Here is an 11,656-nt window from a genome sequence, read left to right on the forward strand (position 1 = left end):
TGGTTCTGGCTGTGGCATAACATCCGCGGTGAACTTGGCCAGCGGCTAATAGTGGTCGCCGGCGGCAGGTGGGTGATGTGGCATCATTATTGGCAATGCTCTTACTTTGGGTTTTACAATCTCATTGATAAATTTCAGCGCACCGGCTGATATGTTCTCTTCACATTCATTCTAGCGGCACACACATCTTTGTCATGCATTGTGTTATGGACATAAGATTCTTTTTTCTCCCGTCGCAACGCACGGGCCCTTTTTGCTAGTCTCTTCCTCTCTCCCTAATAATAAAGCACGGATTGGGTCTCCGGATTCACCGTCACAATACGCTTTCTTCTCATGTCATAATACGCTTTTACGATGACTCGGTCTCTCGCCCGTAGTCGAACTCTCTTTCCGTCGCATAACAGAGATAACGTTTTGTTCCAGGTTGGGCCTTTCTAATGGGCCTGCATAAAACGATACATTACTTCCACACGATGTTCGAGCGAGCACAGAAAACACAGGAGCACGGGCTCCCCAATGCGTACAGCAGCGGCGCCGCCGCACGCGGCCGTTTCTCTCTGGCACTGGCGCCACCGCCCTACTCTCCTTCCCCTCCCCATCCGCCCCCTATCTTTTCTGGCGCCACCCCAAGCCTCCGGGACCTCCAACCTTCTGATGCCGATTTGGATTGAAGTCCGTGTTCCCGTAGCACAAGTGCTTCAACCTGAATCCATGGGATGCCCGACCCGGATTTCAGATTGACTTGCTTCCATAAGAAGGAGCCCTCGGCCGGAATCTTCATTATCGCATCACATCGCAGCTTTCAAGAGTCCGCCCAATATTTTTGCCTCCGCTGAGTTCGCCGGAAGAACATCCGTCGCCCGGAGCGTGCTACACCTGAGCTGGAAGAACATCTGCCGTCCGAACGTGCTACACCACAGGTATGTATCAGCTTTTGCCAAATTATTCTGTAAAATTCTCATCTACAATCATAAAAAGTACCGTTCTCCTTGGTCTGGTCCGAAAGATTAACATATGTGTAGATAGCTTTCAGTGATTGAAAATATTTGAGAGGCGAGCGATCTGCGCCGGCGCACCGGCCGAACGGTTCGGCCGGTCCAGCCCCAGCCGTGCGATGCGTTTAGTACGGACCGTTGGATTTCCGCGCTAGGCCACCACCGAACCAACCGTTGCAGCAAAAAAAATGTTTTGTTGCAACCGTTGTACGAACAGCCACAACGAGAAAAACAAGGGAGCTCGATCCCCCGCGCCTGTCCGTAGCCGATCCACGGCGGCGGCGGCCGGATCCGCCGGTTTTTTGTTCCCCACGACCGAATCACCTCGAGGAGGGGCTCCCCCACCTATCAAGCCGCCTTGTACTTGCTTCAACCATGTCATACATCCGTAATGACCTTCTTGACGCCATGGATTTGGGCTCAAGCTCCGCTGCCGTTCATGGCCGAAGTCCACTGAGGAGGGGAGACCCTGGTAGTAGTGGACCGGTGCTGCAACGGTACTACAACCCTGGTGTGGTCTTCCAAGATGCAGCACGGCATGGCCGGGATGAAATTGATCTGGTATGAATTCCAATTGCAAACCCTAGATCATTTTGTTCACAAAATTTTTTTGCAACCTTTGATGAGCATGAGATTGAAAAAGAGACGTTGTGAACATGCTTGTGCTTGTTTTTTGTGTTGTCAATTAATGCTAGTAAGATGTTTCTTCCTGCTGTCTGCTACTAAAATGTTACAAGCATGTGTTGCATTTGCTACATGCTACTTGCTGGATGTTGCATGCTGCATCCTAAAATGCTGCATACAGGAACTGTTTTGGGATTATGATTGCCATGCTACGTCCACTTTTTTTGTTTTGCGCTTTCTGCATGTTTTTTCAAGGAGCAAAAAAAATGACTTGGGTGCTGATTTTGTTGCAGAATGTTGCTGTTGAGCCATCAATTTTCCTTGACGATGATATGCAAAATGTTGCGCATGAAGACGAAGAATATGGAATTGATCTGAATGATACTCCCCAAAATGATAGTGACGATTCGTTGCAGCTGAACACCGATGGTGTAGCTCCAAATCATGGCAATGCCCGTGTGGCTAGTGACAATTCCAATGGAAATGCTGCAACACTTGTTGATGAACCGGATGAAGATATATCATCACAGCCAGTTGTCCCTTTTGTTGGAATGGTTTTTGACAATGTTGAAGAAGCTCAGCGTGTTTACAATGAATATGCCTCAAAGATGGGCTTTGGTACTCGCATTGTGACATCAAAACATAGTAGGAAAAGCAGCTCGGATCCGAAGCGCATTCTTATCTATAGAGTTTTTGAGTGCATACACTCACGAAAAAAATCCTTCGAAGAATGTTGGTGGTAGCATTTCTGACGGAGCTGCCACAAATGAGTGTGAAGATGTTGATATGAGCTATGCGAGTAACAAAAAATCTCCAAGCAAACAAGTTGGCATCTATATGGATGTGAGCGACAAGAGGAAAAGAAACCGGTTGGAGCGGTATGATCGCAAGGCTCGTATGGGTGTTAACCTCAAAGACGGTAGCTGGGTTGTGACAGTTTTTGAGGCCGATCACACACACCAGCTGATGTTGCAAAGGGGGCGTCGGAGATTTTTCCGCTCTCACAGAAAGATCCCAGATGCAGACATGCAATACATCACTTCACTACACTATCGCAACATATCAACGGCTAATATGATGGGCTTGCTTGGAGATGCACGGTGTTGTGATCCGAGGAGTTTGCCGTATGTGAAGTCTGATGTGACAAATGCAAGAGCAAAGCTGCGAAGGGGCCTGTCAGAGCGTGACTTGGAGCTAACAATCGAGTACTTTGAGAGAAGACAAGTGGAGAATCCCAACTTCTTTTTCTCGAAGCTACAAGAAGATGGAGCTGTTAGGGCGCTTTTCTGGGTTGATGGGAGAACAAGGGCCCTGTATCCAAAGTACAAAGATTGTGTGTTTTTCGACACCACATTCTGCACAAATCGCTATAACTTGCCCTTTGCTCCGATTATTGGCATTAACAACCACACACACACTGTTTGCTTGGGGTGTGCTTTGTTGCCTGATGAGACCATTGAAACTTTCAAGTGGGTCTTCTAGCAATGGATGTTGGCAATGAATAATGAGCATCCATTGAACATTATGACTGATCAAGACCAGGCAATGGCTACAGCCATCTCAATGGTATTTCCAGATTCAACGCACAGATGTTGCAAGTGGCACGTCTTCCGGGTTGCAAGGACAAAACTAGGGAGGATGCTGGGCAAGGATGAGCCATTTGCAGAAGCATTTTATGGTTGCATTAATGGTTCAGGTACCGTTGAGGAGTTTGAAGAACGGTGGAAGCAGATGGTCGAGTTGTTTGGTGTGGCTGATAAGAAACACCTCAAAAACATGTGGAACAGCAGGGAGACGTGGGCTCCTGTGTACTTTAGGAATAAGTTCTTCCCATTCACAGGAACAACTGGACGCTCCGAGGGCCTGAATTCCTACTTCAAGACTTTAAATCATCATGGAGACTCGGTTTGGACATTTGTGCAACAGTTTGAGCTTTGCCAGGAGCTAATGCTTGATCGTGAAGACAATGCGGGCTTCATCAATGAAGCGACGAGGCCGCCACTCTGGGGCAAGTAAGTCCAAAGTCATGCAACATTTTTTTAGTTTTCCAGTACAGTTTGGTTTGCAGCATTTGAATGAAACATATGTAGCAATTCTTATTGATGTTGGAAGCTTTTTTGTTTTGCAGTTACAACATTGAAAAGCAGGCTGCAGATTTCTATACCAGAGAGGTATTTTCCAAGTTTCAGAAACTATTGGCTAAATCAACAGGCTATGGGCTACAATACCAGCTGCAAGGGAATGTCGTCTGGTTTCGCCTTGTTGCAAATGATGTCATCAACCATAAAGTGTACACGGTGTGTGTTGCCCCTGAAGATCATACATACATGTGTAGTTGCAACATGTTTGAGATGTGTGGGCTGATCTGCCCACATATCATACGTGTCATGGTGCACCTGAACGTGCAAGCGATACCTGCGAATTACATGCTTCCAAGATGGTCTAAGAGAGCAACCGACCTTGCACTTGAACCAGGCGATGGGCATAGAGCTATGCATTTTGGCGTCCCCACGACAAACACCCTAAAGTTTAACTCTCTTTGCCGGAAGTTTGGGAAACTTGCTTCAGATGCATGCTTCAATGATGAAGCTTATAGTTTTGTCTCTGGGCTAATTGATCAGGGCAGTGTTGGGGTTGCTGCGATTAAAGCTAGAGCGACCGATGGGGTTGCAGGAGGCGAAGAAGCGCAAGGTCGTGCAGCAAATGAACAAGTCTCAGGGGGTCCAAGTACAGGGCAGCAGGATCCACCCCCCGTAGGACTACGAAACCCACCAAAGTCAGCAAAAAAGGGGAGGCCAAAAGAAAAAGAGAAGCGTAGGAAGCCACTAATTGAGCTTCGAGAAGATGAAATGAAGAAGAAAGCAAAGAAGGACGCAGCGAAAACGAAGAAAGCTCCAAAGCCAATGGAAAAGACGACTCCATGCAAATACTGTGAAGATGAGGATCACAATGTGAAGAACTGCCAACTCCTTGCCGCTTTTCTTGCTGCGAGTGCGAGCGCGAAAGCTCCGGGTGTCCGCCCAATCCTTACACTTTAGGATGTTTCGTGAGGGAAAAAATTGATGAATTACCTTGTAACACCCCATGTCTTATGAATGTTTGTGTTTTGGGATTGCAACATATTACTACATGTGTGGTTTCAAGCAGAATGTTGGTTTTTTAATTATGATGGTGCCAACTTCTATTTTTTTTGTAAAATAGTACTCAATGATTGTTGTTACCACAGCTTGATTCATTTTTAAAAAGGAAACATGGTTGAAGCTTTTGTAAAGCATGGTTGCAGCTTTTGAAAAACATGTTTGAAGTTTTAAGGAAACATGGTTGTAGCTTTTGAAAAACATGGTTGAATCTTTTTGAAACAATGGTTGAAGCTTTTAGGAAACATGGTTGAAGCTTTTTCAAACAATGGTTGAAGCTTTTTTTAACATGGTTGAAGCAGAAAAAAATATTGGTTGAAGCTTTTAGGAAACATGGTTGAAGCTTTTTCAAACAATGGTTGAAGCTTTTTTTAACATGGTTGAAGCAAAATAACAAGTATGAAAAGGGAAAAAGCCTTGAATGATTTTATTTAAAGTGTTGATTTTGCTATGCAGCAAGAGTTTGGGAAGGAAGCTTATTTACATTATGCTTCCAACAATAATATCACAGGGATGTAGCTAATTTGCAGGTAAAAATATAAATTTTGCCCTGCAACAAATCTAACAGAAGGTTGTAGCTATTTTTTGTAAGCTTCCAACAATTTGACTGTGACAAATGCAGCATCCACATATTGTTTTCATGAAAAAAGGTTTCGAGGGGAAAATTGCACAGAGATTCCCTTGAGACTTCTATGGATGAATCATAACCAGCAAAACAATAAACGGTTGTCAATGCATGATCATGTTGGCAAGCAGAAGATCACATCCATTAAAAACGGAAGAAGTGCTTCATCCAAAGAGATCAAGTTATCATCGGTTTACATACCAAAAGAACACATATGTTTACCGAAGGTATCATTAGGGGTACATACGAACGCGCACTACTCTAATACCATCAGAACGCTACCACCTCAGACATGATTCTAGACCTAACGAAAGGAAACGAGCTTGATCGTCTTGAACCCTCCCGCAAATTAAGCCGCCAACTCTTCCATGAATGCCCGCTCCATTGGGGCATTGTTCATTGGGTGAGTGCAAAGGTTGTGCGCCACATCCATGCGGTATCGCGCCACATCTTCCTGTAAAAATGAATGAAAAAATTAAGCAAGTATGATACTAATTATTCTTGTGTTGCATGAGTATTGAAAACAAAGAAAGTAGGTTACAACAAAATGACAAGAAAGTACCTGATTGAACTCTTTCATTGACTTCCCATCAAAGTTCTCCACATATTTGAGCCCGAGAAAGCCACAATCACATCTGTGAGATAAAAAAATTATCCTTCATAGTTCCGATGCATAGTTGAAACAACAAAATGTTGAAATGGAACACATCATTGAAGCAAAATTCAAAAAGAAAACTCACAGATTATCTTGCTTTGGGTAATCCTCTAGGTCAACACGGGCGAATGATCCAACATTGACATTGAATTGGCTGTACTCTTGTGCGAGGGCTGCAAAGTTTGTGATCTACAACCGAAAAACACGCACCAAAGTTTGAAAAAAAGGATGAGGTGTGTGAAGATGACAACAGGGCATTTATGTAGATGAATCAAAGGGAAAACAGAAAAAATAAAAATAGAGAGCATGAGCCTACCAGGTTATTGGCCCGCTTCTTCAAAGGAGATTGTTTCCCTTTTGAATGGATTGAGTCAAATACATTCCACTGCTTGTATAGCAAGTTTGCGCAAACAATTATCCAATGCTTTTCATGAACAATTGTGACAAAAAGCTGTAAAACACAAAAGAAAGGCAAAAAAGGTACTTAGAACATGTAAAAAATGTTACAGCCTAGTAGGAATGAACGTAAGCTTTCCAATGTTGTAACTACAAACAAAAAAGCATTCAACAACAAACTAGAATTGATACATATGTTTCAAAGAGATGTTGTAAACATCAATAATAATTGCTACATATGTTTCGAAGGAAAATGCTACATCATTGGATCATGTTTTGGAAGTATTTGTGGTGTGAAACAAAAAAAAGGCTCTCGAGAAACTTACGAGGTCATATTTATTCGCCTTGAACTTTGTCACAGCCCTTTCAAGCTCGGGTATGAGTTTTGCTGGTTGGAAGGTTGTTGGGTCTTGTTTTAGTAAGATCTACTTGAAAGACACCTCAAAATGGTTAGTGTGTGTTGCAACAAAAAATGTGAAGAAAAAAAGGAATGAAGCATTGCTTGTTTTTGCAAAAACTTACCCCCGCGTGGACTGAGAACATGTATTTCTTCAGATTAGTACCACTTGCTGCACGGGATGCTACGTTGTTCATCTCGATACATAGGGACATAACCTCATCATTCATATCCCCGCGAGGCTTGAAGCATACCAGGAATTTCTTGTATCCAATGTAAAATCCACCTATCTTTATGAAAGGTGTCCTGTTACCATAGATGCAACCGAATGAATCATTTGTTTCGAGCAGGAAAAAAAATAGAAAGCAAAAAAGAGATAGGGCTTAAGGTAGCTCACACTTGTTCATTGGCATGTGATCTCCTCAATGGTTTCCCATGCTTTACATACTTCTCATATGTGGCTACAGCTGCATCGACCTTTTGCTTCTTTGCCTTGGTATTTTTTACGGCTGGAACTTTGGCCATCCTCTTCTTCCTAGTGTTCTTGTCATGTGTGCTAGGGCCACTGCTTGCATCAACAAATTGCTCTTCTGTAGCGACCATCTTAGGGGCTGTAGCAAGCAACAAAAATGGATGAGTTTGCAAGGGATTGTACAAAAAGAGTATTTGCTGCAATCACACATATGTAGCGAAAAAAAAGAGATGGAGAAAAACAAAAATAAATGATGCAGGAGGAAGGAAGCATACTTGGGCTGCCATCATCGTCTGAAACAGGGAACACGGGGATGTTTTCAAATATGGGGTTGACTGCGCTCTTCTTGGTTATAGGCTCATCCGTGCAATGCATCATCTCGTACTCTTCGGAGCCCTTTGGGAACAACTCACAGGATGGCTCCTCGTCCCAAATGCCGGCTGTCGCACTCCTGGGTGCATCATAGAAGAGTGGGGGGCTGTGAGGTGAGACGTTGCCTTCCATCTCGAAACTCACTCGTTGTTGCTCAGGAGTTTCAGCAGCCTCGGTTCCAACTTGTTGCTTCAATTCGGTGACTTCATCCTTGTTAATGTTAGGTGTTGTACCTTCAGCTTGAGCTTGAGCACCAATGCCAGCATTTGCAGCTTTAGCATCATTCTCTTTTCCGCGACATTCGTCCATGATAGGTGCTTCAAAGGAGAAGTTGGGCTCACTGGTAGCTGTGATGGCATCTCCAACATCACGAAGGAGGGCTGCCATCCGGTTGCACTGCAATCCCTTTAAACACTGTCCAAACTTGCCAACAACATCATCCACCTCCGATGCAAAAATACCCTTGTGCTTGTCGTAAAGCATTTGAAACTGAGTTGGTACCTACAAGAAGGCAAGTATTGAACATTTTAGTCATGTGTATGGATGTAAAAAAACACAAATGTGGGTGTGGCACATTAGAGGTATGGATGAAGCGATAAAACAAGTAGGTATGATGCTGTGTCACTACGTATCAAATAAAGAGTGTGACTGTAGCAATTTACTGTCAACTATGTAGGTAGCAAATTAATGATATGGATGTAGCAAAACTATGACATGGTTGAAGCAAAAACAGAATGTAGTTGTAGCACACTAGACATATGGGTGTAGCAAAAAAGCATAGTATGTATGAACTTGAACAACATATGAAGCAAAAACAGAACATGGTTGTTGCACATCAACATGAAGGATGCATCAAAATAAATATACACTTGCAACTCGGTATAATAAAATAATGCGAAGCCAAAGGTAAACAGGAAATGAATACAATGAAAAAGATAATGTACCCTTAGATCTTGCATGCTAGGGAATGATTGCTGCAGCCAATCGTTGAGCGATGATGATAGGTGTGGTTCAGCATCAACATTTTGTTGAGCCTCATTTGATTGAGAGTCCTTTGCTTGAATTTCAGCACCTTAAATTTGGCTGCCTTGGCCACTAGTTCCTTGGCCACTAGGTGCTTCAGCATCAACTCCCTTCCCACTAGCTGCTTCAGCACCAACTTCCTGTCCCACAAGTTGTGCTGCATAGGGGGGTGTTGCACAAACTCCGGATCTAGGAAAACAAAACATGAGTGGCATAAATAAGAAAGCTTCCATAAACTAAATTGGAAAAGCAAAGATTGCTACATGGGTGTGTTAATACTCATTGACAAAGGAAAAAACATAGGCGGGATGTAGCAAAATTACATGGATGTGTTTCCCGTAGAAAGGTTGGACAAGAGTGAGCTTGTTTTTGTCAACTTTATCCAACCACTCAAAATCCTTTTGGCAAACAAAATGTATCCTTGGCACGGAATAATCAATAGCATGCTCATTTGGGAGGCCAGCCGGGATATCAACATGATCCATGTATATGATCTGCATGTCATGGAAAAAGGACATTAGCCAACAAAAAACATAAAGGCATGAAGGTTTCATGCAACAAAAGGGGAAAGATGGAGGTATTTCGTAATGTTGCGTTGCATACCGCTAACATGGGAAGGCATGAAGCAATCTGAAACTCTTTTTCTGCGTTTGCTTGCATCCTCTTCTTCTCTTGAAAGACTCCAACCTCCTCCATAGCTCGTGCCAACAAGTGCTCATCCCAAGCGAATTCATGCACCAAAGACATATCTTCGAGGGAATCAAGATACTCGAGATTCACCATATTGCCCGTGCCTGGGCACAAAACTGTTGCCAATGCAAGGAGTGCCCAAGTCCTATTTATCATAACCACGTCCTCCTCACTTCAACTAGTGAGCAACTTGACAACATGGGCGATTGGAGCCCTGTTCCCCTCCTTGTAGATGCTGCAAAGATCATGTTCATCACTCTTCTTTAGAAGCTTCACGGGTCTATCACCGGATGGCACGTTGAAAATCCTTTTCACCATAAGCTTGCTGAAGGTGATAGATTTGTTCTTGTGTTTGAACTCAGAGAGTACGTGATTCGTGTTCATCGCAACAAACTCAATGAGCTCATGGGGCACCTTGAAAGACCGGATGTCCAACAAGTCTCCAAACGGTCCCTCCCTTATGATTCTCTGTTTTTCCGGTGATATTTGCTTCCCAATCTGAGCCAGCCTTTTTGAGTTAAACCTTGACTTAAAGCCACATAGATTGCCTTTCTTCTTAATCTTCTTCTTAGCCTTCTTACTCCCCTCATTCTCACCAGAGTTACCTGCAACATCTACAAAAAAGGAAAAAACACAAGTCAATAAAACCATAAAACCGAACCATCAGAAGCTAGGAAAAACACATACATGAACACCTAAAAAATTCTGACAAACCTATGAATTTAGGGATGTTGGGTTGCGCAGCAGAACGAGTAGTGATTCATTGGCAAAAAAAATATAGTGCATATCAGACATTTTGAAAAGTCATACTTTGTAAACTATCAACAACATCTAGAATACCAAAGTTGATTCCATTAGGTTCATCATGAAATGCATTATCATGTCATTTCTAAACCGACTCAACATCCCCATCGATTCTCCAAAAACATAAGCTAAAAACATCCCTGTACCTCGATTAGTCAAGTACCTAAATCCCCTGGCGGCCAAGGAAAACCTGCTAATGATTGGGTCAGCAAGACATCAACATGTAGAAAGAGTTGTGGTTTGCTTCCCTAAATCAATCCAGTTGCTGGAATGCTACCAGATTCAAATTCACCACCGCGCCAACTCCCTCTGCCCGCGGGAACGCCACCCCGACGCATCCCTCGACCCGCGGGAACGCCACCCTGCCGCCTCCCTCGACCGCGGCAACGCCATCCCGCCGCCTCCCTCGACCACGGGAACGCCACCCCGCCGCCTCCCTCGACCGCGGGAACACAAACCCATCCTCGTCCGCGCCGGCTCCGGCGGTGGCCCGCGGCTAGCGACACCCTAACCCTAAATCCAACGGGGGAGGGGAAGAAAACAACGAAAATGGAAAGCATTCGGGCTCGAGTTACCATCGGGGGGGGGGGGGCATAGATGGCCGGAGAATGGAGATCCGCCCTGGGCCCCGCCGCCACCGCCGCCGCCGCCGCCGCCGCCCTGCGCGAACAAGCACATCGCCCCGCGGTCGCCCTGCCTCGAAACGAAAAGATAGAGCGGATGCAGCAAAAATCACTTTGGAAAAGGATAACTACGAGCGCGTAAAAAAAATAGGATGACACGTGGCGCAACGGTGTCCTTAGATCAAAAAGAGATCGAACGCACGGGGCGCGACCGGCGCAACGGTTCGGCCGGCGCCCCGGCCACAAACACTTCCCTATTTGAGATGGGCTGATCTTTTGGTCCGTTTGGTGTCAATGAGTAAATGTGTTGTACAAAAAATCAGTGCTCCAGGATACAATTGCTTCATATATAATACCAAATATATTTTATGTGCTTCCTGCTACAATACAGTGAACACACTTCAGACTTTCCTCGGGGCGTGAGCTGGTTATTCCATGTTTTGGTAACCCCCTAATTTTGATGTTTTAAAGTCACAGAGTTAGTGAATTTTGATAGCTTATAGCTAGACAAGTGAGCTTAAAAGTACACTTACTGTTGTGGTGATACAGAAGCTTTTGTTTCTGTTCTTTTTGTCTATGCCCTTTACTCAGTTCTGCCAAGTATGTATATATAGAAAATATTTATTCTACAGAAATTTTTAATTGTTACTGTAGCTTCATGCCTACCAGACCAAATCATAGGTAGGTGCTTTGTTTGTCAAGTGAAGTAAATCAAACTGTTATAGTAGGAGGATTATCCTAACATAAGAGCCTTTATTTGTTTCGTACAAATCATGTACAGTCTGTTCAGACAACACTTAACTTGCTGTTGTTACGATCAAGTTCAGTTGCTCTTGCATTCTT

The 11,656-nt window shown here is 44.0% G+C and overlaps 1 protein-coding gene and 1 pseudogene across 1 annotated transcript; one reads left to right on the forward strand and one right to left on the reverse strand.

The window, feature by feature from the left end:
* The first annotated feature begins 459 nt into the window (after positions 1 to 459).
* Positions 460 to 4,741, forward strand: LOC123094816 (protein FAR1-RELATED SEQUENCE 3). Its single transcript, XM_044516705.1, has 3 exons — positions 460 to 920; positions 1,913 to 3,631; positions 3,748 to 4,741. The coding sequence occupies exons 2-3, from the start codon at positions 3,108 to 3,110 to the stop codon at positions 4,655 to 4,657; spliced, it is 1,434 nt and encodes a 477-aa protein (XP_044372640.1). The 5' UTR covers positions 460 to 920; positions 1,913 to 3,107; the 3' UTR covers positions 4,658 to 4,741.
* An 892-nt stretch (positions 4,742 to 5,633) lies between these two features.
* LOC123090098 (uncharacterized) lies at positions 5,634 to 10,868 on the reverse strand (annotated as a pseudogene).
* Positions 10,869 to 11,656: the final 788 nt, after the last annotated feature.

This window comes from Triticum aestivum, chromosome 4B (assembly GCF_018294505.1).
Source record: "Triticum aestivum cultivar Chinese Spring chromosome 4B, IWGSC CS RefSeq v2.1, whole genome shotgun sequence".
Taxonomy (NCBI): Eukaryota; Viridiplantae; Streptophyta; class Magnoliopsida; order Poales; family Poaceae; genus Triticum; species Triticum aestivum.

Bases quoted from the DNA above. Each gene is read 5' to 3' on its own strand.
- LOC123094816 (XM_044516705.1), top strand. From the start codon at position 3,108: ATGTTGGCAATGAATAATGAGCATCCATTGAACATTATGACTGATCAA. The intron at 3,632-3,747 runs GTAAGTCCAAAG...TTTGTTTTGCAG, and splicing joins AGGCCGCCACTCTGGGGCAA to TTACAACATTGAAAAGCAGG.